We start from the raw sequence: 24,484 nt of genomic DNA on the forward strand, positions 1-24,484 counted from the left end.
AATTCTACCACTGAACCACCAATGCTGCTGTTATTTGATGATTTAAAGCACTGAAAAAGAAGGTAAATGACCTCAAATAAAGGACATTAAAAAAAAAAGGTAAATGACCTTAAATAAAGGACCTTAAAAAAGAAGGTAAATGACCTTAAATAAAGGACCTTAAAAAAGAAGGTAAATGACCCTAAATAAAGGACCTTAAAAAAGAAGGTAAATAACCTTAAATAAAGAACCTTAAAGTCGCAGAATAATAGTATTTGTATGGTGGATCCCCACGCACCAGCACGCTGCTGCTGCTCGTGATGGAGGCGACCCCAGCCCCCATCTGAGCCCCGCTGTCCCCACCGCCGCCTTTTATAGCCCCGCCTCGATCCTGATTGGCTGCGCGCGCAGCTGCTGGCGTGGCGGGAGAGCGCCGCGCTTCCCCATTGGTCGCGCGTGTGCAGCCCGGAGAAGGGAGCCCGTTTGAATTCCGCGCGCTCGGCGCTGATTGGCTGCCTCGTGAGGGTGGCCGGAGCCTGCAGGGGAGGGCGCTGATGGCTCCGGTGGCGGCTCCGTGCAGCAGCCGGGAGCGCTCCCGGCCCCGCGGGGCCCCGCTCCGAGCAGCCCCGGAGCCGTTTCCCTGCCCCGCTCCTACGAAACGCCCCGCCGGGGCTGCTCCTTAAAGCAATAAGGAATTGCTTTAAGGAAAAATTGCAATAAAGAAACTCCCTCGGAATAAACCGCACCGGAACGGTTTCAGCGTCGTGTTCCCGTCCCTAAGGAACGATCGTTCCGGTAACCTCCGGCAGTGCCCACGGGGATCCAGCGGGGCGCCGCCCTCGGTGCTTGCTGGAGCCCCAAGCGGCGGCTGCGCCCCGGCATAGGGCGTGCAGCTTGGTTCCCCCTTTTCCCGTGCAATTGATGGGCGCGGAGGGATCCAAAAGGCGCGATCTGATTGGCCGGCGAGCAAACCCTGACTGACCAATCAGAGCCCTCCTTCTGGAGCCGCTGTATTTGCATGCAGGGTGTCCCCCTGCGCGTGCCGGCTGCTCCGTCTCAGCCAATAGGAACGCGCAGAGCTGGAGCCGCTCATTTGCATAAGGCCGCTATAAAAGCGGCCCCGCCGGCTCCTCGCCTTCACTCGTTCTTTGGCTTTCTGGTGGTGGAGGTGACCGGAGCAAGAGCGCGATGCCTGAGCCCGCTAAGTCAGCGCCCGCCCCTAAGAAGGGCTCTAAGAAGGCGGTGACCAAGACGCAGAAGAAGGGCGACAAGAAGCGGCGGCGCAGCCGCAAGGAGAGCTACTCCATCTACGTGTACAAGGTGCTGAAGCAGGTGCACCCTGACACCGGCATCTCCTCCAAGGCCATGGGGATCATGAATTCCTTCGTCAATGACATCTTCGAGCGCATCGCGGGCGAGGCTTCGCGCCTGGCGCATTACAACAAGCGCTCCACCATCACCTCCCGGGAGATCCAGACTGCGGTGCGGCTGTTGCTGCCTGGCGAGCTGGCCAAGCACGCTGTTTCCGAAGGCACCAAGGCAGTCACCAAGTACACCAGCTCCAAGTAAAGCGCCTGGACCCAGCTGCAGGACGTGTTCAGCTCAACTCAAAACCCAACGGCTCTTTTCAGAGCCACCCACCTTCTTCCAAAAGAGCTGCTATTGCTTCTGAGATAACCCACGATGTTTTCTTGGGGATTATGGTAGCTTGCCTTATCGAGTGGAAGGTTCGGAGATAGCTTTAAAGAAGTGATATTTTACAAAATATTTTTGAAATACGTTGTTTTCTATTTGCTAGTAGAATCTGCTTTAGGGGCTGCAGTTATAGGGTTGCTGCCTGATCATAGGAAGCCGATAAACGCCAGGTTGGGGGGGTTTTGCTGAGCCCAGGGTGCTGGGATCCTACCGAGCCCGGGCGCGAACATCGCATTCAAAACGCTGCCCTGCTCTGATTGGTCCGCGCGGGAGGAAACGTCACTGCAGGGAGGGCGGAGTACAGGGAGCTGCGGTGCGGGTTTCAATCAGGTCCGACCGGAGACTTCAAAAGGCTGGGGGTGGTGCTGCTGGGGAAGGTGAATGAGGGAGGCTTTGTTCTGTTTCCTAGAGAGCTTTCTGTTTCCATAGGTGGCTTTTTCTTTATTATTGTTTTTATTTTAATGCTAGATGCATACAGGTAGATCGTGTGCGGTGGGAGTGAATTTTGCCCTTGGTTTCTCTTTTAAGGTTTCAGGGAGACCTTTCTATAAAGAAACTGGTCAGAATTACTTTAAGTCAATTCAATGAAGCTTCTTCGAGGTGCTAAAATAGCGTTACTTATATAAAAGAGTTTTTTAAGGATGTGTAGTAGATCTATTTTAGAAAAAAACTGTTTATGGATAATCTAGTTTTGGGTTTTGCTGGGGAATGAAACCCTCATGTTGCTGTTTGCACCCCATAGTTTTTATCTGGGGAAAACGAGAGTTCTTCCTGTAACATAACATGAGCAGTGTAATTCTGAGCTGCTGTGCTTTGATTTTCCGTATTCCTTGCTTACAGTCACTGCTGTTGTGTGGCAATGAGCTGGCGGTCTAGACTAGCCCATAGTGACCCTGCCTGTATGCAGTGCAGGTAGCAAAAGAAAAAAAAAAAAAAAGAAAAAGTAGAATATAAAGAGGTGAACTGAGATGTGGTTTTGCGGGTGGAAGTGTGTATAAATACAGTTACAATTTCATCCTCTCCTCTAGCCCTCTGGTAACTCGCCACAGCCTGTAAATGCGGCGCCCTAAAGACATAACCCTTAAGGAAAGCTTTGGGGTGGGTTTCAGCCGTGCGGCGGGGATGCAAACGGCGCACAGCCATTGGTCAAATGGATTCCTCAGCGAACCAATCAGCGCGTACACTTTGGAGCCGCTTCATTGGTGTGGTCGGCGGCGCTCCGGGATGAACCGCGCCGCGTGGTGCCCTTTCAGCCAATGAGAGCTCGTCAAATGGAGCCCTCATTTGCATAACGTCTCTGTGCGAGCGGCACCCGCGCTTCCCCCGGGTCCCGGCGCCCGCCTCGAAGAAGGCGGGGACGGAAAGGGCGAAGGAAGGAGACGAGAAGCGGCGGCGCAGCCGCAAGCCGAGCTGCTCCATCTTAAGTGTACGGGGGGCTGGAGCAGGTGCACCCCGGAACAGCCATCACAAAGCCCCGCAGTGATTGCTGCACCAGCTCTAAATGAGGGGGGCTGGCCTCATTTTCACCCCAACAGCCCCCCCCTCTTTGGGGCCACCCACACGTTTGGGTCTTTATTTGTAGGAGGTGCTCCCTTGGGGGTTGTTAATAAGGGATTTTAATGCTTTAGGGTGGTAATGATTTATTCACCAGGGGGTGAGTTCCCTATCTCAGCCTGCCTCCCATGCTGCAGGGCCGGGGAAGGCTCCACCTGAGGGAGGATTAATTAAGATATCAGCCCTGAGATGCTCATTACAAATCAATTTAAAGCCACTTTAGAAGGATGCAAAACAGGAACACAGTGGCTGTGCCTGAAAATCAGGGGGTTTTCCCGGGGGCACCATTTACCCTTCATCCTGAAGGTCTCTGCATCACCTGAGTTCAAGCATGGTCCAAATAATTTAATCCTAAAGCAATTTATTCCCCCAGCACAAGCAGCGTTATTTCAGGATTTGCTAAATAAAATGTGCTTCCAGACTTCAGCATCTCACCCCTGACCCCAAACACAGCTCACCCCGATCTTCCAGCTCTTTTCCTGACGCAGTGGGTGGCTCTTAAAAGAGCCTTTGGGGTTTAAAGAGAAAAAAATCTCAAGGTTCCTTCACAAATCCGCTTGCTGCTGCCGCCTCACTTGCCCTTGGCCTTGTGGCTCTCGGTTTTCTTGGGCAGCAGCACAGCCTGGATATTGGGCAGGACACCACCCTGGGCGATGGTGACACCCCCCAGCAGCTTGTTGAGCTCCTCGTCGTTGCGCACAGCGAGCTGCAGGTGCCGGGGGATGATGCGCGTCTTCTTGTTGTCCCGAGCAGCGTTACCTGCCAGCTCCAGGATCTCAGCTGTCAAATACTCCATGACAGCAGCCAGGTAAACGGGGGCACCGGCCCCCACGCGCTCAGCGTAGTTCCCCTTGCGCAGCAGCCGATGCACGCGGCCCACGGGGAACTGGAGACCGGCGCGGGACGATCGCGACTTGGCCTTAGCCCGGGCCTTGCCCCCCTGCTTCCCGCGCCCCGACATCTCCTGCACCCCGCTCGCACCGCGACTGAGATCGCCGCGCCCCGGCCCTGCTCTTTTATACCCTGCAGCGGATCGAAACGGCGCCTTCCTATTGGTTACGCTGCGTCTCCGTTGGAGGACCAATAGGAGCGCAGCGCCGCGGATGGGACTGCAGGCGGAGCTTTTGAGCGGCGTTTCTTCGTGGTGGGCGGGGCGTAGGGGCGTTGGCCAATCAGCGAGCGCGTTGGGAGGCAACCAGAGGTTATAAAGGGGGGTGGGTTGAGCTATGCTGGGTGCCCCCAGGGTTCGGCGATGGAGCGAAGAGAGCGTTTGGGGCAAAGTTCCACGGCGAGGCGGCGATGGCTGCTGTTCCGGCTGCACTCCTTGCTTCTTCCCTTGCGTTGCGTGCAGAAATTTAAGTTGTATAACCATTTTTTTTAAAAAAAACTTAAAGCTCTTTCTACCTCGATACAAGCATTCCATGGCGTTAAGAGGAAGCAGCTGGTTCGCCTTACCGTCTTATAAAAAAAGCCTAAAAAATTAAGGTTTTAAAGTTTATTCGTTATTTAGCGGACAGAAGCATTTCGGGCTGCCCGAGCGCCGGGCTCCGGCCGCGGCTCGCAGGCCTAAAAGCGGCTTCACCGCCCAACGCTGGTGCTGGGCTGTGATTGGCCGCTCCGCAAGCCGGCGGCCTTCCCATTGGTCGGAGAGAGGCCGGGAGGCGGGAGCTGGAAGGGAGGCGGTTCTCCCTCAGGTCCGCCCCCGGCCTATATAAAGAAGCTCCGCCCAGCGCCCCCCGGCAGCGCGGCCCGGCGCGGTCTCGGGGCCGGTTTCCCGTCAGTTTCCCCCGCTCCGCTCGCCAACCGTGGAACCTTTTTCCTTTTCCCTTTAAATCTTTATGCGCCGTGTCCTCTTCCCACCGAACACAGATTTTTGTTTTTTTTTTCCCTTTTCCCTCCCTGAACTCCAAGGACCACTCGTGCCCTCCCCGAGCGTTCCCACCGCTTCCACTCCGAGCATCCCGCGCCGCCACCGTCCTTTCCGCCGCACGCTTCTCATTTCCAGAGAACCACCAAAACATGACCCAAAATACTCAGTATTACACCCAAAACTCCCTAAAACCCATGAGGAGGCGATGGGAATCCCAAAACCAGAGCCCGGATAGCTCAGTCGGCAGAGCATCAGACTTTTAATCTGAGGGTCCAGGGTTCAAGTCCCTGTTCGGGCGACCAAAATCATTTTGCCGGTGGCCCCATGGGGTCCTTGCCCTCACCCCTCCTCGCCCCAAACCCGGCTCCCGCGGCTCCCCCTCCCGGGGCCGGGCTCTTTTATAGCGGCGGAGGCTCCGGGGGCGGTGGAGCCGTGAGGGGGCCTGGGGGGGGGCTGCCGGCGCGGGCCGGTCCCATGGTGTAATGGTTAGCACTCTGGACTCTGAATCCAGCGATCCGAGTTCAAATCTCGGTGGGACCTGGAAGCATTTTTGGGGTGCTTTGGTTTTGGGGGCCCCCCCTGGGGTGAGGGGACCCCCCCCGGGGTGAGGGGACCCCCCCCTGGGGTGAGGGGACCCCCGCTGCTGGCCCTCGGGGACAAGGTGACACTGGAGGTGACACCGGCTTCTGGAGCACCCCCCCCCTTTTCCCCCTCCCCATTTAGGTGCTGAGGTTCCCCCCCCCCAAAAATCACCCATGGGGATGAGTGGGGGTCCCTCGGGGGTCCCCGCTGTCCCCTGGGGGTGTCCCCAAATTCTTGGGGGCTCCCAAGTGGCCCTGAGAATTGGGGGTCCCCCAGGAGTCCCCAGGAGGAGCCCCATTGCCCCCCAATCTCCCCCTCTCATGGGACCCCCCCGGGGAACCCAAATCCCTACCCAAGGGGACCCCCCCCGGGGAACCCCAAACCCTACCCAAGGGGACCCCGAGGCACCCCAAACCTTACCCAACCCACCCCAAATCCCACCCGTGGGGACCCCCAGATCTGCACCACCGGCACCCCCAGACCCCAAACTGAGCCCCCCCCAAACCCCAAACACCCCCCAGTTCCCATGGGCACCCCCAAACCCCCACCCATGGGGACCCCAAAGCACACAGAGCCCCCCCCTTCACCCAAAATAACCCCCCTGGAGAGCCCCCAGACCCCACAGGCGCCCCCAAATTGAGTAGCAGGACCCCCAAGCACCACCCATGGGGACCCCGACCACCAGTCTTTTTTGGGACCCCCTAAACTCTCCCCAATCCCGCATGTGCACCAAAATGTGCACCCCAAAAATGTGCACCCTGGGACCCCCAAATCCTGCTTGGCGCCCCCCAAAATCCCCCACCCAGAGCCCCCCCAAATCCTCCTGGGGTGCATTGTGCCACCCCCCACTTTGGGGATCACAAATTTTGGGGGTGCCTGTGGGGTCTGGGGCATCTCCGGGGGGGGTTCCCTTGAATCGGGGGGGGGGTTCTGTGGGGGGGGGGGGGTCCCCATGGGTGGGGGTTTGGGGGTGCCCATGGGGTCTGGGGGGTGTTTGGGGTTTGGGGGGGCTCAGTTTGGGGTCTGGGGGTGCCGGTGGTGCAGATTTGGGGGTCCCCACGGGTGGGATTTGGGGTGGGTTGGGTAAGGTTTGGGGTGCCTCGGGGTCCCCTTGGGTAGGGTTTGGGGTTCCCCGGGGGGGTCCCCTTGGGTAGGGATTTGGGTTCCCCGGGGGGGTCCCATGAGAGGGGGAGATTGGGGGGCAATGGGGTTCCTCCTGGGGGACCCCCAATTCTCAGGGCCACTTGGGAGCCCCCAAGAATTTGGGGACACCCCCAGGGGACAGCAGGGACCCCCGAGGGACCCCCCCACTCATCCCCTCGGCCACAGCGGGGGGGGGTCCATAGGGAGCCCCAGGGGGTGCTCAGGGATTTCCAAATCCGAATTGTTTTATCCTACTTTTTTGGGCGAGGATTCCCAATTCTCGAATATTTTATCTTTTGTTTTGGGGAAGGATTCCCAATTCTGGACCATTTCATCCTGTGTTTTGGGAAGGATTCCCAATTCTGGAGGTTTTTTATCCCACTTTTGGGGGAAGGATTCCCAATTCCGGATGGTTTTATCCTACCTTTTGGGCAAGGATTCCCAGTTCTGGATGGTTTCATCCTGCCTTTGGGGGAAGGATTTCCAAATCCGAATTGTTTTATCCTACTTTTTTTGGGCAAGGATTCCCAATTCTCGACTATTTTATCCCATGTTTTGGGAAGGATTCCCAATTCCAGAGCATTTTATCCTTTTTTGGGGGGAAGGATTCCCAATTCTGGCTGGTTTTATCCTACCTTTTGGGGAAGTATTCCCAATTCTGGACCGTTTTATCTTGTGTTTTGGGTAAGGATTCCCAGTTCTGGAGGTTTTTTATCCCAGTTTTGGGGGAAGGATTCCCAATTCCGGATGGTTTTATCCTACCTTTTGGGAAGGATTCCCAATTCCAGAGCATTTTATCCTTTTTTGGGGGGGAAGGATTCCCAATTGTGACTGTTTTATCCTGTGTTTTGGGAAGGATTCCCAATTCTGGATGTTTTTTTGCTACCTTTTGGGGAAGGATTCCCGATTCTGGCTGGTTTTATCCTACCTTTTGGGGAAGGATTCCCAATTCTGGACCATTTCATCCTGTGTTTTGGGTAAGGATTCCCAGTTCTGGAGGTTTTTTATTCCAGTTTTGGGGGAAGGATTCCCAATACCGGATGGTTTTATCCTACCTTTTGGGCAAGGATTCCCAATTCTGGACCATTTTATCCTGTGTTTTGGGAAGGATTCCCAATTCCAGAGCATTTTATCCTTTTTTGGGGGGGAAGGATTCCCAATTCTGGAGGTTTTCTCCTAGCTTTTGAGGAAGGATTCCCAGTTCTGGCTGGTTTTATCCTACCTTTTGGGGAAGGATTCCCAATTCTGGACCGTTTTATCTTGTGTTTTGGGAAGGATTCCCAATTCTGGAGGTTTTTTTGCTAACTTTTGGGGAAGGATTCCCAATTCTGGACCATTTCATCCTGTGTTTTGGGTAAGGATTCCCAGTTCTGGAGGTTTTTTATCCCACTTTTGGGGGAAGGATTCCCAATTCCGGATGGTTTTATCCTACCTTTTGGGCTAGGATTCCCAATTCTGGATGGTTTCATCCTGCCTTTGGGGGAAGGATTTCCAAATCTGAATTGTTTTATCCTACTTTTTTTGGGCGAGGATTCCCAATTCTCGACTATTTTATCCTGTGATTTGGGAAGAATTCCCAAATCTGGACCATTTCATCCTGTGTTTTGGGAAGGATTCCCAATTCCAGAGCATTTTATCCTTTTTTGGGGGGGAAGGATTCCCAATTCTGGACTGTTTTATCCTGTGTTTTGGGTAAGGATTCCCAGTTCTGGAGGTTTTTTATCCCACTTTTGGGGGAAGGATTCCCAATTCCGGATGGTTTTATCCTACCTTTTGGGCTAGGATTCCCAATTCTGGCTGGTTTTTTCCTACCTTTTAGGCAAGGATTCCCAATTCCGGATGGTTTTATCCTACATTTTGGGCAAGAATTCCCATTTTTGGAAGCTTTCTCCACCTCAACCCAAAAAAAACAACCCCAGGGGACCGGGTCTCTCTGCAGGTGATGGATCCGCACCCGGAGCCGCGTGGGCGATGGCCCCGGGTTGCAAAACCCCGAGCACCGCCCGGCGCCATTCACCCGCGTTGCCAAAAACCCTTCGACCCCGTACGAATTTTATGGCCGGGGTTGCAAATCGGGGCTGAAGGTGAGCGACCCAGCGGTGAGGTTGCGCCGAACCTGCTCGCCGGTGCCTTTTTGATTATTTTTAATTAGCGGGGAGGTGAAATTACCCTTCAAGATAGGGCTTGCTGGGCGCCCACACCCAGCTTAAGGATTTAAATGGGATTTAAATGGGATTTAAATGGCAGAGCCTGGGGCATTTTGGTTGTTGTTGTTGGGTTTTTATTTTATTTTATTTTATTTTATTTTATTTTATTTTATTTTATTTTAATTTTATTTTAATTTTATTTTATTATTTTATTTTATTTTACTTTATTTTATTTTAATTTAATTTATTTTATTTTATTTTATTTTACTTTATTTTATTTTATTTTATTTTATTTTATTTTATTTTATATTTTTTATTTTATTTTATTTTATTTTATTTTATTTTATTTTATTTTATTATTTTATTTTATTTTACTTTATTTTATTTTACTTTATTTTATTTTACTTTATTTTATTTTATTTTATTTTTTTATTTTATTTTATTTTATTTTACTTTATTTTATTTTACTTTATTTTACTTTATTTTACTTTATTTTACTTTATTTTATTTTATTTTATTTTATTTTATTTTATTTTATTTTATTTTATTTTATTATTTTACTTTATTTTACTTTATTTTACTTTATTTTATTTTATTTTACTTTATTTTACTTTATTTTACTTTATTTTATTTTATTTTATTTTTTTTTTTAATTTTTTTATTTTAATTTTTTTTTCCTGGCGTGGTGATGAAAGAAAACGTGTTTTTTTTGTCACCGTTTGGACTGGGGGGTTTGTGGGGTGGGGAAACGGGGCCGGTCCCTCCTGGCCAGGGCTGAAAAACGCAGCCGGGTTTGCAAGAAATTGGGGGAAAAATGAGAAGATTTGGGGGTGGGAGGGTTCTGCATGGGGACAGCAGCAAGGGGGAGGCTGTGGGGGATTTGTGAGGCTTTAGGGGATTTAGGGAGGCTTTGGGGGATTTATGGAGGCTGGGGGGGATTTTTGGAGGCTGGGGGGGACCGATGGAGGTTTGGGGGGATTGATGGAGGTTTGGGGGGACTGATGGAGGTTTGGGGGATTGATGGAGGTTTTGGGGGATCGATGGAGTTTTTGGGGACAGGATGGAGGTTTTGGGGGATTGATGGAGGTTTTGGGGGCTTGATGGAGGTTTTGGGGGGATTGATGGAGGTTTTGGGGGATCAATGGAGGCTTTAGGGGATTGATGGAGGTTTTGGGGGATCGATGGATGTTTTGGGGGACTGATGGAGGTTTTGGGGGATTGATGGAGTTTTGGGGGAGTGATGGAGGTTTTGGGGGACTGATGGAGGTTTGGGGGGATCGATGGAGGTTTAGGGGATTGATGGAGGTTTTGGGGGGATTGATGGAGGTTTTGGGGGATTGATGGATGCTTTAGGGGATTGATGGAGGTTTTGGAGGATTGATGGAGGTTTTGGGGGATTGATGGAGGTTTGGGGGATCGATGGAGGTTTTAGGGGATCGATGGAGGTTTTGGGGGATTGATGGAGGTTTGGGGGATTGATGGAGGTTTTGGGGGATTGATGGAGGTTTTGGGGGATTGATGGAGGTTTGGGGGGATTGATGGAGGTTTTGGTGGACAGGATGGAGGTTTTGGGGGATTGATGGAGGTTTTGGGGGGAGTGATGGAGGTTTTGGGGGGATTGATGGAGGTTTTGGGGGATTGATGGAGGCTTTAGGGGATTGATGGAGGTTTTGGGGGATTGATGGAGGTTTTGGGGGGATTGATGGAGTTTTTGGGGATTGATGGAGGTTTTGGGGGACTGATGGAGGTTTGGGGGGATCGATGGAGGTTTTGGGGGATTGATGGAGGCTTTAGGAGATTGATGGAGGTTTTGGGGGATTGATGGAGTTTTGGGGGATTGATGGAGTTTTTGGGGGACTGATGGAGGTTTTGGGGATTGATGGAGGTTTGGGGGATTGATGGAGGTTTTGGGGGAATTGATGGAGGTTTGGGGGGACTGATGGAGGTTTTGGGGGTCTGGATAGAGGCTTTGGGGACAGGATGGAGGTTTGGGGGATTGATGGAGGTTTTGGGGGATCGATGGAAGTTTTGGGGGGATTGATGGAGGTTTTGGGGGATTGATGGAGGTTTTGGAGGATCGATGGAGGTTTTGGGGGGATTGATGGAGGTTTTGGGGGATCGATGGAGGTTTTGGGGGATTGATGGAGGTTTTGGGGGACTGATGGAGGTTTTGGGGGATTGATGGAGGTTTTGGGGGGATTGATGGAGGTTTGGGGGGATCGATGGAGGCTTTGGGGACAGGATGGAGGTTTTGGGGGATTGATGGAGGTTTTGGGGGACTGATGGAGGTTTTGGGGGATCGATGGAAGTTTTGGGGGGATTGATGGAGGTTTTGGGGGATTGATGGAGGTTTTGGAGGATCGATGGAGGTTTTGGGGGGATTGATGGAGGTTTTGGGGGATCGATGGAGGTTTTGGGGGATTGATGGAGGTTTTGGGGGACTGATGGAGGTTTTGGGGGATTGATGGAGGTTTTGGGGGGATTGATGGAGGTTTGGGGGGATCGATGGAGGCTTTGGGGACAGGATGGAGGTTTTGGGGGATTGATGGAGGTTTTGGGGGACTGATGGAGGTTTTGGGGGATCGATGGAAGTTTTGGGGGGATTGATGGAGGTTTGGGGGGATTGATGGAGGTTTGGGGGGATCGATGGAGGCTTTAGGGGATTGATGGAGGTTTGGGGGACTGATGGAGGTTTGGGGGATTGATGGAGGTTTGGGGGGATTGATGGAGGTTTTGGGGGATTGATGGAGGTTTTGGGGGATCGATGGAGGCTTTAGGGGATTGATGGAGGTTTGGGGGATTGATGGAGTTTTGGGGGCATTGATGGAGGTTTTGGGGGATCGATGGAGTTTTTGGGGGATTGATGGAGGTTTTGGGGGATCAATGGAGGTTTTGGGGGATTGATGGAGGTTTTGGGGGACTGATGGAGGTTTGGGGGATTGATGGAGGCTTTTTGGGATTGATGGAGGTTTTGGGGGATTGATGGAGGTTTGGGGGGACTGATGGAGGTTTTGGGGGATTGATGGAGTTTTTGGGGGTTTGATGGAGGTTTTGGGGGATTGATGGAGGTTTTGGGGGATTGATGGAGGTTTTGGGGGTCTGGATAGAGGCTTTGGGAACAGGATGGAAGTTTTGGGGGATTGATGGAGGCTTTAGGGGATTGATGGAGGTTTTGGGGGATCGATGGAGGTTTTGGGGGATTGATGGAGGTTTTGGATTGATGGAGGCTTTAGGGGATTGATGGAGGTTTTGGGGGATTGATGGAAGTTTTGGGGGATCGATGGAGGTTTTGGGGGATTGATGGAGGTTTGGGGGGACTGATGGAGGTTTTGGGGGACTGATGGAGGTTTTGGGGGATCAATGGAGGTTTGGGGGATTGATGGAGGTTTTGGTGGATCGATGGAGGTTTTGGGGGACTGATGGAGGTTTTGGGGGTCTGGATAGAGGCTTTGGGGACAGGATGGAGGTTTTGGGGGATCGATGGAGGTTTTGGGGGATTGATGGAGGTTTTGGGGGATCGATGGAGGTTTTGGGGGACTGATGGAGGTTTTGGGGGATTGATGGAGGTTTTGGGGGTCTGGATAGAGGCTTTGGGGACAGGATGGAGGTTTTGGGGGATTGATGGAGGCTTTAGGGGATTGATGGAGGTTTTGGGAGGTTGATGGAGGTTTGGGGGGATCGATGGAGGTTTGGGGATCTGGATAGAGGTTTTAGGAACTGGCTGGAGGCTTTGGGGTTTGGCACAACTCCCCTCCCACCGCTGCCTCGGGGGAAAACCCAAAAGCGGGTAACCCAAAACCAAGAGCAGGTGGATGTGAGGACGGGCGGGCGGGACAGACGGACACCTGATTATTTCCACACCCATTCGGACGGACGGACGGACGAGGAACCCGCTGACGCCAGCCGCCCCCGCGGTGCCGCTCCCCACCCTTCAACCCGGGGCAGGGCGCGGGCGGCGCCGGGGGAGGGAAAAAGATTAAAAAAAAAAAAAAAAAAAAAAAAAGGCAAAAAAAAAGGGGGGAGAAGAAGAAAGAAAAACAAAACCAACCCAGGGGCAAACGCCCCGGGGGCAAGGTGCGCACGGGCGGCGGACCTTGCCCCCCAGCAGAGCCCAGCGGTGACCATGCTGGGGGTGGTGACGGCGGCGGTGGCCGGGCTCCTGCTGCTTCTTCTGCTCCTTCGGGCCCGCTTGTTCCCCTTCCTCTGGGAGGACTTGGGAGCCTTCGTGGCCTTGGGGGGGGCCGCGGCTCGCTGCCGTCGCCGCCTGTCCCGGCGTCCCGTTGTCACCCTCCTGGAGGTGTTCCAGGAGCACGCTCGCCGCCAGCCCCACCGGCCCCTGCTGCTGTTCCAGGACGAGGTCTTCACCTACCGGGACGTGGAGCGACGCAGCAGCCGGGCTGCCCGAGCCTTCTCCCAGCATTTGGGTTTGCAACCGGGCCAAACCGTGGCCGTTTTCCTCCCCAACGAGCCCGCCTACGTCTGGACATGGTTGGCGTTGGCCAAACTGGGGTGCCCCATGGCGTGCCTCAACTCCAACGTGCGGGGCCAGGCGCTGCTGCACGCCCTCGCTGCTGCCCAGGCCACCTTCGTGCTCGCCAGCACCGGTGAGTGGAGACCTTGGGGAGGGGGTGAAAATGCAGGGGGGGGTCTGCTGCTGCTGCTCGTGGCTGCTTGTGCAGCTTCGTGCAAGGGTTGCACGCGTTGGTGTCTTGCAAGTGTGGCTGCGTGCTTGTTGGGGGCTCTGCGTGCAAGTGCAATGTGCAATGGGGGGTGTGCATGGATTTGCAGGCGTGTCAGGGGCTGTGCATGGAGTTTTAGGCGTGTAAGGGGCTGTGCATGGATTTGCAGGCGTGTCAGGGGGTGTGCATGGATTTGCAGGCGTGTCAGGGGCTGTGCATGGATTTTTAGGCGTGTAAGGGGCTGTGCATGGATTTGCAGGCGTGTCAGGGGCTGTGCATGGATTTTTAGACGTGTCAGGGGCTGTGCATGGATTTGCAGGCGTGTAAGGGGTTGTGCATGGATTTGCAGGTGTGTCAGGGGCTGTGCATGGGTTTTTAGGCGTGTCAGGGGCTGTGCATGGATTTGCAGGCGTGTAAGGGGCTGTGCATGGAGTTTTAGGCGTGTAAGGGGCTGTGCATGGATTTGCAGGCGTGTAAGGGGCTGTGCATGGATTTGCAGGTGTGTAAGGGGCTGTGCATGGATTTGCAGGCGTGTCAGGGGCTGTGCATGGATTTTTAGGCGTGTAAGGGGCTGTGCATGGATTTGCAGGCGAGTCAGGGGCTGTGCATGGGTTTTTAGGCGTGTCAGGGGCTGTGCATGGATTTGCAGGTGTGTCAGGGGCTGTGCATGGGTTTTTAGGCGTGTCAGGGGCTGTGCATGGATTTGCAGGTGTGTAAGGGGCTGTGCATGGATTTGCAGGCGTGTCAGGGGCTGTGCATGGATTTTTAGGTGTGTCAGGGGCTGTGCATGGATTTGCATGGATTTGCGTGTGTGTCCATGTATGTTTGCACGTGTGCATGGACTTGCATGCATGTCAGTGTCCGTGCGTGTTTGCACGCGTGTCAATGCATTTATGTGCATGTGCATCAGTGGCTGCATGCTTCTGCTCACGGATTTGCACACATGCACGTGTCTGTGCATGGATTTGAGTGTCGGTGCCTCTCTGTGTGTGTGTCTGCACGCGTGTTGGTGTCCCTGCATGACACCTGTCAGTGCCCATGCGTGGACTTGCGTGCGTGTCAGTGGCCGTGCACGTTTGCACGTGCACAGATTTGCACGTGCTGTTGCCTGCACGCGTCCGTGCATGAATCGGCGTGTGCCACGCGTGTGACTCTGCATGGCTGTACACGCGTTTGCACGCCTGGCAGTGCCCCTAGCTGCTCTTGCACGTGTGCCCGTGTTGCTCCACACATCACGTGCGTGGGCGGCTGCTGTTTGTGCAGGGCGTGGAAGCGTGCAAGAGGTCATTCACACGGGGCCGCATGTTTGCACGCCCAGGCGTGGCCACGGCCGCAGCCCTTTGCTCGCGCGCGTGCACCCCCAAGCCTTGGTCATTGTCGTGGGGTGCAGTGGCCGTGCCAAGGCTGCCGGTTAATTATTGCCAGATCGTCGCCGGGGCCAAAGGTCCTTTGGTTTCCATCACAAGGACGTTTTTGGGAGTGGGAGGCAGGAAGAAAACACTCGCGCGTACACACTTGGTTGGGGCCACCCATTGGGATGCTCAGGGTGCCCCTTTTGGGGTGCTTTGGGTGCCCAGTTGGGATCCTTGAGGCATCCAGCCAGGGTGCCCATCCGATTGAGGTCCCCATTTAGGGTACACCGGGTGCCCTTTTGGGATTGCCCAGTTGGGGTCCTTGGGGTGCTCATTTGGGCTGCCCAGGGTTCCCATTATGATCAAGGTGCCCATTGGGTGCCCACCTGGGATCACTGGGGAGCCCAACCACGATGTCCTGGGTGCCCATCTCACCAAGGTGTCCATTTGGGGTCCATTGGGAGCTCACTTGGGATCATTGAGGAACCCAACCATGATACCCTGGGTGCCCATCTCACCAAGGTGTCCATTTCGGATCCATTGGGAGCCCACCTAGGATCATCGGGGAACCCAACTACGATGCCCTTGGTACCCATATGATCAAGGTGTCCATTTGGGGTCCATTGGGAGCTCATTTAGGATCACTGGGGAACCCAACCATGATACCCTGGGTGCCCATCTCATCAAGGTGTCCATTTGGGGTCCATTGGGAGCTCATTTGGGATCATTGAGGAACCCAACCACGATGTCCTGGGTGCCCATCTCATCAAGGTGTCCATTTGGGGTCCATTGGGAGCTCATTTGGGATCATTGAGGAACCCAACCTTGATACCCTGGGTGCCCATCTCATCAAGGTGTCCATTTGGGGTCCATTGGGAGCTCATTTGGGATCACTGGGGAGCCCAACCACAATGCCCTGGGTGCCCATCTCATCCAGGTGTCCATTTGGGGTCCATTGGGTGCCCACTTGGGATCATTGAGGAACCCAACCGTGATACCCTGGGTGCCCATATGATCAAGGTGTCCATTTAGGGTCCATTGGGAGCCCACTTGGGATCACTGGGGAGCCCAACCACGATGTCCTGGGTGCCCATCTCACCAAGGTGTCCATTTGGGGTCCATTGGGAGCCCACTTGGGATCATTGAGGAACCCAACCACAATGCCCTGGGTGCCCATCTCATCCAGGTGTCCATTTGGGGTCCATTGGGTGCCCACTTGGGATCATTGAGGAACCCAACCCTGATGCCCTGGGTACCCATATGATCAAGGTGTCCATTTGGGGTGCATTGGGAGCCCACCTAGGATCACTGGGGAACCCAACCACGATGCCCTGGGTGCCCATATGATCAAGGTGTCCATTTGGGATCCATTGGGAGCTCATATGGGATCATTGAGGAACCCAACCGTGATACCCTGGGTGCCCATCTCATCCAGGTGTCCATTTGGGGTCCATTGGGAGCTCATTTGGGATCATTGAGGAACCCAACCATGATACCCTGGGTACCCATATAACCAGGGCACCCACTTGGGGTACACAGAGCCCCCATTTTGTGCTCTTTTGGTTCCCTTCACGGACGCTCAGAGCACCCCCAGATTTGGGGACCCCCTCACCCTGGACCATGCCCCCTTGTCCCCGCAGAGCTCCGGGACGCCCTGGAGGAGGTTCTGCCCGACCTGCAGCGTGACGGCATCAAGGTCTTCTACCTGAGCTCCAAATCGCCCACGCCGGGTGTCGAGGCCCTGCTGCCAGCCATCGAGGCGGCCTCCGACGAGCCCCTGCCCGGCCACTACCGCGCCGGCATCACCGCCAACTCCAAGGCCATCTACATCTACACCTCCGGCACCACCGGTGAGGCCTCGGGGGGTCTCCTCCCCGGAGAACGGCATCTGGGAGGGTTGGGGTGCTACGGGCGAGGAGCTGGAGGGGTGGGCAAGACGGTGTGGGTGACACTGGGGATGCTGGTGGGGTCTTGTGGGGTCTTTTCTGCAATTCTGAGTGTCCTGAGTCCACCTGGGTTTGGTTCCCCGTGAGGGTTGGGTGTCCCCAAGGATGGAGAGCCACCATGTCCCCGTTGGGACAGGGAGGACAGGACCCCCTTGGTAGGACCAGATCCCACCCAACCACCGCACGAGGTCTTTAGGGACGGAGACCCAGCACCCCGAGGGAAGGGTCTCGCCCTCCCATCCCACGTGGGCGCCTCCACGGGGGACGTTTCCCACCCCCAGGGCTGCCCAAAGCGGCGGTGATCACGGAGCTGAAGCTGCTGATGGTGGCCAGCCTGGGCAGGATCTGCGGGATACGGGGCACCGACCACGTCTACACGACCCTGCCGCTCTACCACTCGGCCGGGCTGCTCATCGGGGTGGGGGGGTGCCTGGAGATCGGTACGTACCCCACGGACCGCGTGGGGGGAGGACGGAGAGACAGGGATGGATGGAGAAATGGGGGGGGAGAAGGAAGAGGAGGGAGAGAGGGGATAAAAATGGGGAGGGGAGTGGCTGGAGATAGGGGAGGGATGGATGGATGGATGGATGGATGGATGGATGGATGGATGGATGGATGGATGGATGAATGGAAGGATGGAAGGATGGAAGGATGTTTTATGGAGTTGGATGGACGTTTTACGGAGCTGGATGGACGTTTTATGGAGTTGGATGGACGTTTTATGGAGCTGGATGGACGTTTTTTGGAGCTGGATGGACGTTTTTTGGAGCTGGATGGACGTTTTATGGAGTTGGATGGACGTTTTATGGAGCTGGATGGACGTTTTTTGGAGTTGGATGGATATTTTATGGAGTTGGATGGACGTTTTATGGAGCTGGATGGATGTTTTATGGAGCTGGATGGACGTTTTATGGAGTTGGTTGGATGTTTTATGGAGTTGGATGGACGTTTTATGGAGCTGGATGGACGTTTTTTGGAGTTGGATGGACGTTTTATGGAGCTGGATGGACGTTTTTTGGAGTTGGATGGACGTTTTATGGAGTTGGATGGACGTTTTATGGAGCTGGATGGACGTTTTTTGGAGCTGGATGGACGTTTTTTGGAGCTGGATGGACGTTTTATGGAGTTGGATGGATGTTTTATGGAGCTGGATGGACGTTTTATGGAGCTGGATGGACAGATGGATACATTATGAAGGACACGTGGATGTTTTCTGGAGATGGATAGATTTATACGGAGATGGATTATGTTTTCTAGATATGAATTAATATTTTCTGGAGGACACAGATGTTTTCTAGAGATGGATGTGCTTATAGAAATAGATGGATGGCTGCTTTGTGGTGGAGGATGTTTTTTTTAGGGATGAATGAGATAAATGTAAGGCTGGGGATGGATGCGTGGCTGCTTTAATGGAGATGGATCAATGGACGTTTGTCTTCTGGAGATGGACTGAAGGATGGTGGAAAAACGTGCAAGGGTGGAGGGAAGAAAAGGAGAGAGATTTACAGTGGTAAATGGAGCAGCGGGGGGAAGGATGGGATGATATGACAAAAAAAAGGAACGGAGAGACAACAGAAAAGGAAAGAGGTCATAGATAACGGGTGACAAAATGATGGATGGATGGATTAATGGAAAAAAAAGAGGGAAAAGAGGAGGAAACCGTCACCCCACCGTGTCCCCGCAGGAGCCACTTGTGTCCTGCGTTCCAAATTCTCCGCCTCCCAGTTTTGGGACGACTGCCGCCGCTACAACGTCACCGTCATCCAGTACGTGGGCGAGCTCATGCGCTACCTCTGCAACACGCCCAAGGTGAGGCCCGAAATTCACCCCCAGGGGGGGACGCGATGCCACGGGGCGGGTGCTGAGATGGTTCCTCCCTTGGTAGCGTGACAACGACCACAAGCACGGCGTGCGTTTGGCTGTGGGCAACGGGCTGCGGGCGGAGGTGTGGAAGGAGTTCCTCCAGCGCTTCGGACCCATCTCCATCTGGGAATTTTATGGGGCCACCGAGGGCAACGCCGGGTTCATCAACTACACCGGCAAGATCGGGGCCGTGGGCAGGGCGAATCCGTTCCTCAAGGTGAGCCACCGGCGGTGACGATGGCAGGGAACAAACGCAGATGGGCTTGGGGAAGCCAATGCTGGCCCTCAAGTTGGGTTGATCCAAGAGTGGGATCTTCAAGATCCCCTCTTCACGCCCAAAAAGAGTCCCCTCCGCTTGGTTGGCCAGAATTGACTCAACAGTCCATCAGGTTGGGTTGATCCAAGAGTGGGATCTTTGATATCTCCTCTTCACGTCCAAAAAAAGTCCCTTCCACCCCACTGGTGGACTTTTTTGGGGTGCCCGTGGTGACGTGGACACCTTCATAGCCCCAAGAAAGGCCACCTGGTCTCGATTCTTGGTCTCCAGCCACAACCACGTTGAGCAAAAGCTGCAAAACTCTTTTTTTCCACCCTTTTCCCCCAGAAAAGGGTGGAAAAAATAGTTTTTTTTTTTCTTTTCTGCACACCGATTTCTCCTCCAGAGCTTCGCTCCCTTTGAGCTGATCAAGTACAACGTGGAGCAGGACGAACCCGTACGGGACGAGCGAGGACTCTGCATCCGTGTCCGGCCCGGTAAGAAGAGATGAACCTTGCCAGGGCCTTTTTGGCAGGGGAGGGACAACAGAGGGTGGAGATACATCAAATTCTCTTGGTCTTTATCACCATCGTCTTGGTGGGGCACGGGGATGACGTTCTCCAGCACCAAGGCGCTTTGCTGACCGGCCCCAAACCCTCCTCTTCCTCCCCGAAGGTGAGACGGGGCTGCTGGTCATCAAAATCACCAAGAACACCCCCTTCTACGGCTACGCGGGCGATTCCAAGAAGACGGAGAAGAAGATCTTGAGAGACGTCTTGGCCAAAGGCGACGCCTTCTTCAACAGCGGGGACCTCCTCATGATGGACCACGAAAAATTCGTCTACTTCCAGGACCGCGTGGGGGACACTTTCCGGTAATCCTCTCCAATGTCCACATGGGCAATGCCATCTCCCAGCCCGAATTTCTCCTCCTCACAGCTTTATCTCTTCGTTTCCATAGCTGGAAAGGGGAGAACGTGCCACCACAGAGGTGGAGGCCACTCTGGCCATGGTGAATTTCATCCAGGAGGTCAACGTCTACGGGGTGTCCGTGCCGGGTGAGTGCAGAGGGCGAGTGGGACCAAAATAAGCACCCAGGGATCCTTGTTGACCCAAAATAGGAGGCCAGGGTTGTTTTGGGCTCAAAACTACTGATGTAGTGGTCCAGGAAGAGTAAAACCGGGCTCTGTTGCCCAAAATAAGCATCTGGTGTTGTTTTGGGCACGCAACACGTCCACATAACGGTCCGACTGGCCACCGAGGAAGCAAAACCAGGATTTAGTCACCCAAAATAAGAGTCTGGCATTGCTTTGGGCACACAGCGTGGTTTTGTGAAGGTCTGAGCGGCCTCCGAAAATGTTAAGGGGTGAGCTGGTTGTCCAAGTTGCACGTCCAAAATGTTGGACACTTGGCACCCTACAATGAGCTACCACCAAGAGGGATTTGGTTGCCCAAAAGAAGCATCTGATGCTATTTTGGGCAACCGATGGCCCACGTGGCCACTGGGGATTTGGTTTCCCCAAAGAAGTGCCCAAAGGGGTTTTGGACCCACCGCGTCTCCTCGGAACGGCCCGATGGTCACAACGAGGGCTGAAATGGGACAAATTGACCCAAAACTGACCCAGCATTGCTTTGGTCATGCAATGGCCCAAGTGGCCACCAAGATGGGTAAAATGAGACTCGGTTGCCCAAAATACCAGCCAGCTCTGCCCACAGGGTGCGAGGGGAAGTGCGGCATGGCAGCCATCCGCCTGAAGCCCGGGATGAGCTTCGAGGGCGAGAACTTCTACGCCTTCACCAAGGAGACGCTGCCCAGCTACGCGGCCCCCCGCTTCGTGCGGATCCAGGTGAGCGGCCCCCGGTTTTGGGGGGGGGGGCTTCCCGGGGGTGGTTTTTGGCTTCGAGGGCGAGAATGATGGCGTTGGAGCTTCCCGGGGGTGGTTTTTGGCTTCTCGTCTTCCAACGATGGAGTTGGGGCTTTTGGTGGCACCCAGAGCTGGTGACGCCGTCGGGGCCACCGCGTGCCGGGGTGGATTTCGGATGATGGCCTCAAGGTCCCAAATTTCTGATGACATCTTTTGGGTTTCCAAAGACACCTCCTGGGTCCCCAAGATGATGATGGTGACATTGGGGTCACCACTCCCAGCGTTGTCACCCTGCGCCAACATCTCCCCACGTTGAACATTTTGGTCCCCGCTTTCCAAGGACGGTGCCGTGCCGGTGACACCCAGCGGGGTCCCCAAATTTCTGATGACGGTCACGCCACGCCGGTAACGTCACCTGTCCCCGATTCTGATGCCATCTGTCCCCACAGGAAGCCCTGGAGATCACCGGGACCTTCAAGCAGTGCAAAGGCAACCTGGTCCGAGAAGGTTTTGACCCCAAAATCATCAAGGACCCGCTCTTCTTCCGCGACGAGAAGAACAAGTCCTACGTGCCCATGAACCCCGACATCCACGCCGCCATCCGGGAGGCCAAGATCAACCTGTAGAAGGAGCCGTTTTGGGGGCTAATCAGGCTTTTTGACCCGTTTTCGGGATGTTTCTAACAGCGTTGGAGCACGGCGAGATTTTGGTTCTCAGCGTCGTGCCCGGTGCTGGCTGTGGAAATTAAAGGCTTGGGAATAATTATCTGGGACCAGACGGGTGGTTGGATAACGAGGGATGTTTTTTGGGGACAAACCTGGGTTTTCCCCTTCAGATCGTGCCCCCAAATCCTCCCCATCGCTGGGAGGGGAGCGCTCGCTTAGGTGCCAGCCTCCTGCTTGCCCAAGGGCTGGCCCTGAGGACGGATCGTGCCCCAAAACACTTGGTTCTTCCCCAAATCGGGCGCAAAAACCGATTTATTTCTCCCCGCTCCACTTCTCTGCCAGATTGAGCACCTAAACCAGATCGAGAAAGCACCCCCAAGCTCCCCAAAAAAAGGGGAACCAACCCAAAAAATGCCCGACCTCTGCTCATCCGCAACGGCATCGTTGAGCCGGTTTTAGCTCACCAATTCTGCTGATTTCTCCCCAAAACGCTTTCCGGCCCCATCAGCCATCCGCAACGGCCTCGCTGAGCCGGTTTTAGCTCACCAATTCTGCTGATTTCTCCCCAAAACGCTTTCCGGCCCCATCAGCCATCCGCAACGGTCTCGCTGAGCCGCTCACCAATTCTGCTGATTTCTCCCCAAAACGCTTTCCGGCCCCATCAGCCATCCGCAACGGCCTCGCTGAGCCGCTCACCAATTCTGCTGATTTCTCCCAAAACGCTTTCCGGCCCCATCAGCCATCCGCAACGGCCTCGCTGAGCCACTTTAGCTCACCAATTCTGCTGATTTCTCCCCAAAACACTTTCCGGCCCCATCAGCCATCCGCAACGGCCTCGCTGAGCCGGTTTTCTCACCAATTCTGCTGATTTCTCCCCAAAACGCTTTCCGGCCCCATCAGCCATCCGCAACGGCCTCGCTGAGCCGGTTTTAGCTCACCAATTCTGCTGATTTCTCCCCAAAACGCTTTCCGGCCCCATCAGCCATCCGCAACGGCCTCGCTGAGCCGGTTTTAGCTCACCAATTCTGCTGATTTCTCCCCAAAACGCTTTCCGGCCCCATCAGCCATCTGCAACGGCCTCACTGAGCCGGTTTTAGCTCACCAATTCTGCCGATTTCTCCCCAAAACGCTTTCCGGCCCCATCAGCCATCCGCAACGGCCTCGCTGAGCCGCTCACCAATCCTGCCGATTTCTCCCCAAAATGCTTTCCGGCCCCATCAGCCATCCACAACGGCCTCACTGAGCCAGTTTTAGCTCACCAATTCTGCCGATTTCTCCCCAAAACGCTTTCCCGGCCCCATCAGCCATCCGCAACGGCCTCGCTGAGCCGCTTTAGCTCACCAATTCTGCTGATTTCTCCCCAAAACGCTTTCCGGCCCCATCAGCCATCCGCAACGGCCTTGCTGAGCCACTTTAGCTCACCAATTCTGCTGATTTCTCCCCAAAATGCTTTCCGGCCCCATCAGCCATCCGCAACGGCCTCGCTGAGCCACTTTAGCTCACCAATTCTGCTGATTTCTCCCCAAAACGCTTTCCGGCCCCATCAGCCATCCGCAACGGCCTCGCTGAGCCGGTTTTAGCTCACCAATTCTGCTGATTTCTCCCCAAAACGCTTTCCGGCCCCATCAGCGAGCAAACCCAACTCGGTGTCCTTTCCCCCCCCAAGAGGCGAGCCATCGCCTTGTTTTTTTTTTGTTTTTTTTTCATAGAAAAGGCGAAAACGCTTCGTTTATTTACAAACCTTCCCGGTGCCCTCCCCGCCCGCCGTCGCCCGGCACCTGCGGCTCCTCGCCCTGCGCCGGGGGCTCCTTGGGGACCCTCCTGCTTTCGGGGGGGGCTCGTCGCTCTCGTTGCAGCTCGCCACCCGCAGCCTCAGCCTCTGCTCTCGGCGTTTGCAAGCTTGGAGCTGCCTCTGGGCTTTATCCAAGGCGTCCAAGGCGGCTTCGGCGCGGCGCTTCCAAAGCAAGGCGCTGCCCACCTGGTAGCTGTGCTCGTTTTGGATGTACGCCCCCGCCGGGGGGGGCAACCTCAGCATGTAAAGGGAAGGTGAAACGGGGCGGGGGGGGTCCCGGGGGGGCACCTTCAGGGAGGGCGGGGGTGGCCGTGGCTTCTTCGTCCCCTGTGGCCACCAAAAGGGTGTCCGGGAGGGGACCCCCCCGTGCGCCCAAAGGGCCGGGAAGAGCCGGGACCCCCCCCGGGGTCTTCGCCTTCGCGGGGGAAGCAGGAGACGGCGGAGGAAAAGGGGGGGTCCGGGGGGGGCGTTGGGGGGTCCTGCCTGTTTGGAGACAAAAAGGGGGGGTTAAATAGGGTGGGGGGGGCAAAGTGGCAGTGTCCTGTGTCACCCCCCCCATAATGGGTGCCCATCCTAAGACTTACTTCCACTTCCCGGTGGTCCGGGGGGGTTTTGGGGTGTCGCTGTCGGGGGGGGGGAGCTTCGGCTTGGTGTCCCGGGGGGGTTTGGGGGAGGTCGACTCGAAGACGGTGGGGACGGCCCCTTCCTTCAGGCGGTGATAGCCACTGCGGGGGGGGGCAAGGAGGGCAGTGTGAGGCACCCCAAAACACACAGGGACCCCAAAAACCCATAGGGATCCCCCAAAACTCATAGGGACCCCAAAAACCCATAGGGACCCCCCAAAACCCATAGGGACCCCAAAAACCCACAGGGATCCCAAAAACCCATAGGGACCCCAAAAACCCATAGGGACCCCAAAAACCATAGGGACTCCAAAAACCCACAGGGACCCCAAAACCCACAGGGACCCCAAAACCCACAGGGACCCCAAAACCCACAGGGACCCCAAAAACCCACAGGGATCCCAAAAACCTACAGGGACCCCAAAACCCACAGGGACCCCAAAAACCCATAGGGACCCCAAAAAACCCACAGGG

The 24,484-nt window shown here is 54.8% G+C and overlaps 4 protein-coding genes and 3 non-coding genes across 7 annotated transcripts in view; 4 read left to right on the forward strand and 3 right to left on the reverse strand.

Moving 5' to 3' along the window:
* Positions 1–25, reverse strand: part of TRNAG-GCC (transfer RNA glycine (anticodon GCC)) — a 71-nt gene extending 46 nt beyond the window's left edge. The window contains exon 1 of the tRNA in view: positions 1–25. This exon is cut by the window's left edge and continues 46 nt beyond it. This is a non-coding gene — a tRNA (tRNA-Gly).
* Positions 26–1,120: 1,095 nt separating this feature from the next.
* Positions 1,121–1,746, forward strand: LOC137849166 (histone H2B 5-like). Its single transcript, XM_068668661.1, has one exon. It carries the CDS (start codon positions 1,168–1,170, stop codon positions 1,546–1,548), a length of 381 nt encoding a protein of 126 aa, XP_068524762.1. The 5' UTR covers positions 1,121–1,167; the 3' UTR covers positions 1,549–1,746.
* A 1,972-nt stretch (positions 1,747–3,718) lies between these two features.
* LOC137849165 (histone H2A type 2-C-like) lies at positions 3,719–4,204 on the reverse strand. Its single transcript, XM_068668660.1, has one exon. It carries the CDS (start codon positions 4,187–4,189, stop codon positions 3,800–3,802), a length of 390 nt encoding a protein of 129 aa, XP_068524761.1. The 5' UTR covers positions 4,190–4,204; the 3' UTR covers positions 3,719–3,799.
* Positions 4,205–5,323: 1,119 nt separating this feature from the next.
* Positions 5,324–5,396, forward strand: TRNAK-UUU (transfer RNA lysine (anticodon UUU)). Its single transcript has one exon. It is a non-coding gene; the product is annotated as a tRNA-Lys (tRNA).
* A 170-nt stretch (positions 5,397–5,566) lies between these two features.
* Positions 5,567–5,638, forward strand: TRNAQ-CUG (transfer RNA glutamine (anticodon CUG)). The gene has a single exon. It is a non-coding gene; the product is annotated as a tRNA-Gln (tRNA).
* Positions 5,639–12,999: 7,361 nt separating this feature from the next.
* SLC27A5 (solute carrier family 27 member 5) lies at positions 13,000–21,560 on the forward strand. Its single transcript, XM_068668658.1, is given in 11 exon segments — positions 13,000–13,574; positions 16,642–16,851; positions 17,229–17,387; positions 18,632–18,756; positions 18,833–19,027; positions 19,473–19,563; positions 19,742–19,940; positions 20,027–20,040; positions 20,043–20,123; positions 20,782–20,912; positions 21,380–21,560. Coding segments are annotated over 11 exon segments (1,863 nt in total). The 5' UTR covers positions 13,000–13,093; the 3' UTR covers positions 21,557–21,560.
* Positions 21,561–23,305: 1,745 nt separating this feature from the next.
* THAP7 (THAP domain containing 7) lies at positions 23,306–24,213 on the reverse strand. The gene is given in 5 exon segments (XM_068668659.1): positions 23,306–23,459; positions 23,462–23,660; positions 23,662–23,793; positions 23,795–23,870; positions 23,972–24,213. Coding segments are annotated over 5 exon segments (765 nt in total). The 5' UTR covers positions 24,199–24,213; the 3' UTR covers positions 23,306–23,328.
* Between the last annotated feature and the right edge of the window lie 271 nt (positions 24,214–24,484).

The sequence above is a fragment of the Anas acuta genome, unplaced genomic scaffold (genome assembly GCF_963932015.1).
Source record: "Anas acuta unplaced genomic scaffold, bAnaAcu1.1 SCAFFOLD_193, whole genome shotgun sequence".
NCBI classification, from domain to species: domain Eukaryota; kingdom Metazoa; phylum Chordata; class Aves; order Anseriformes; family Anatidae; genus Anas; species Anas acuta.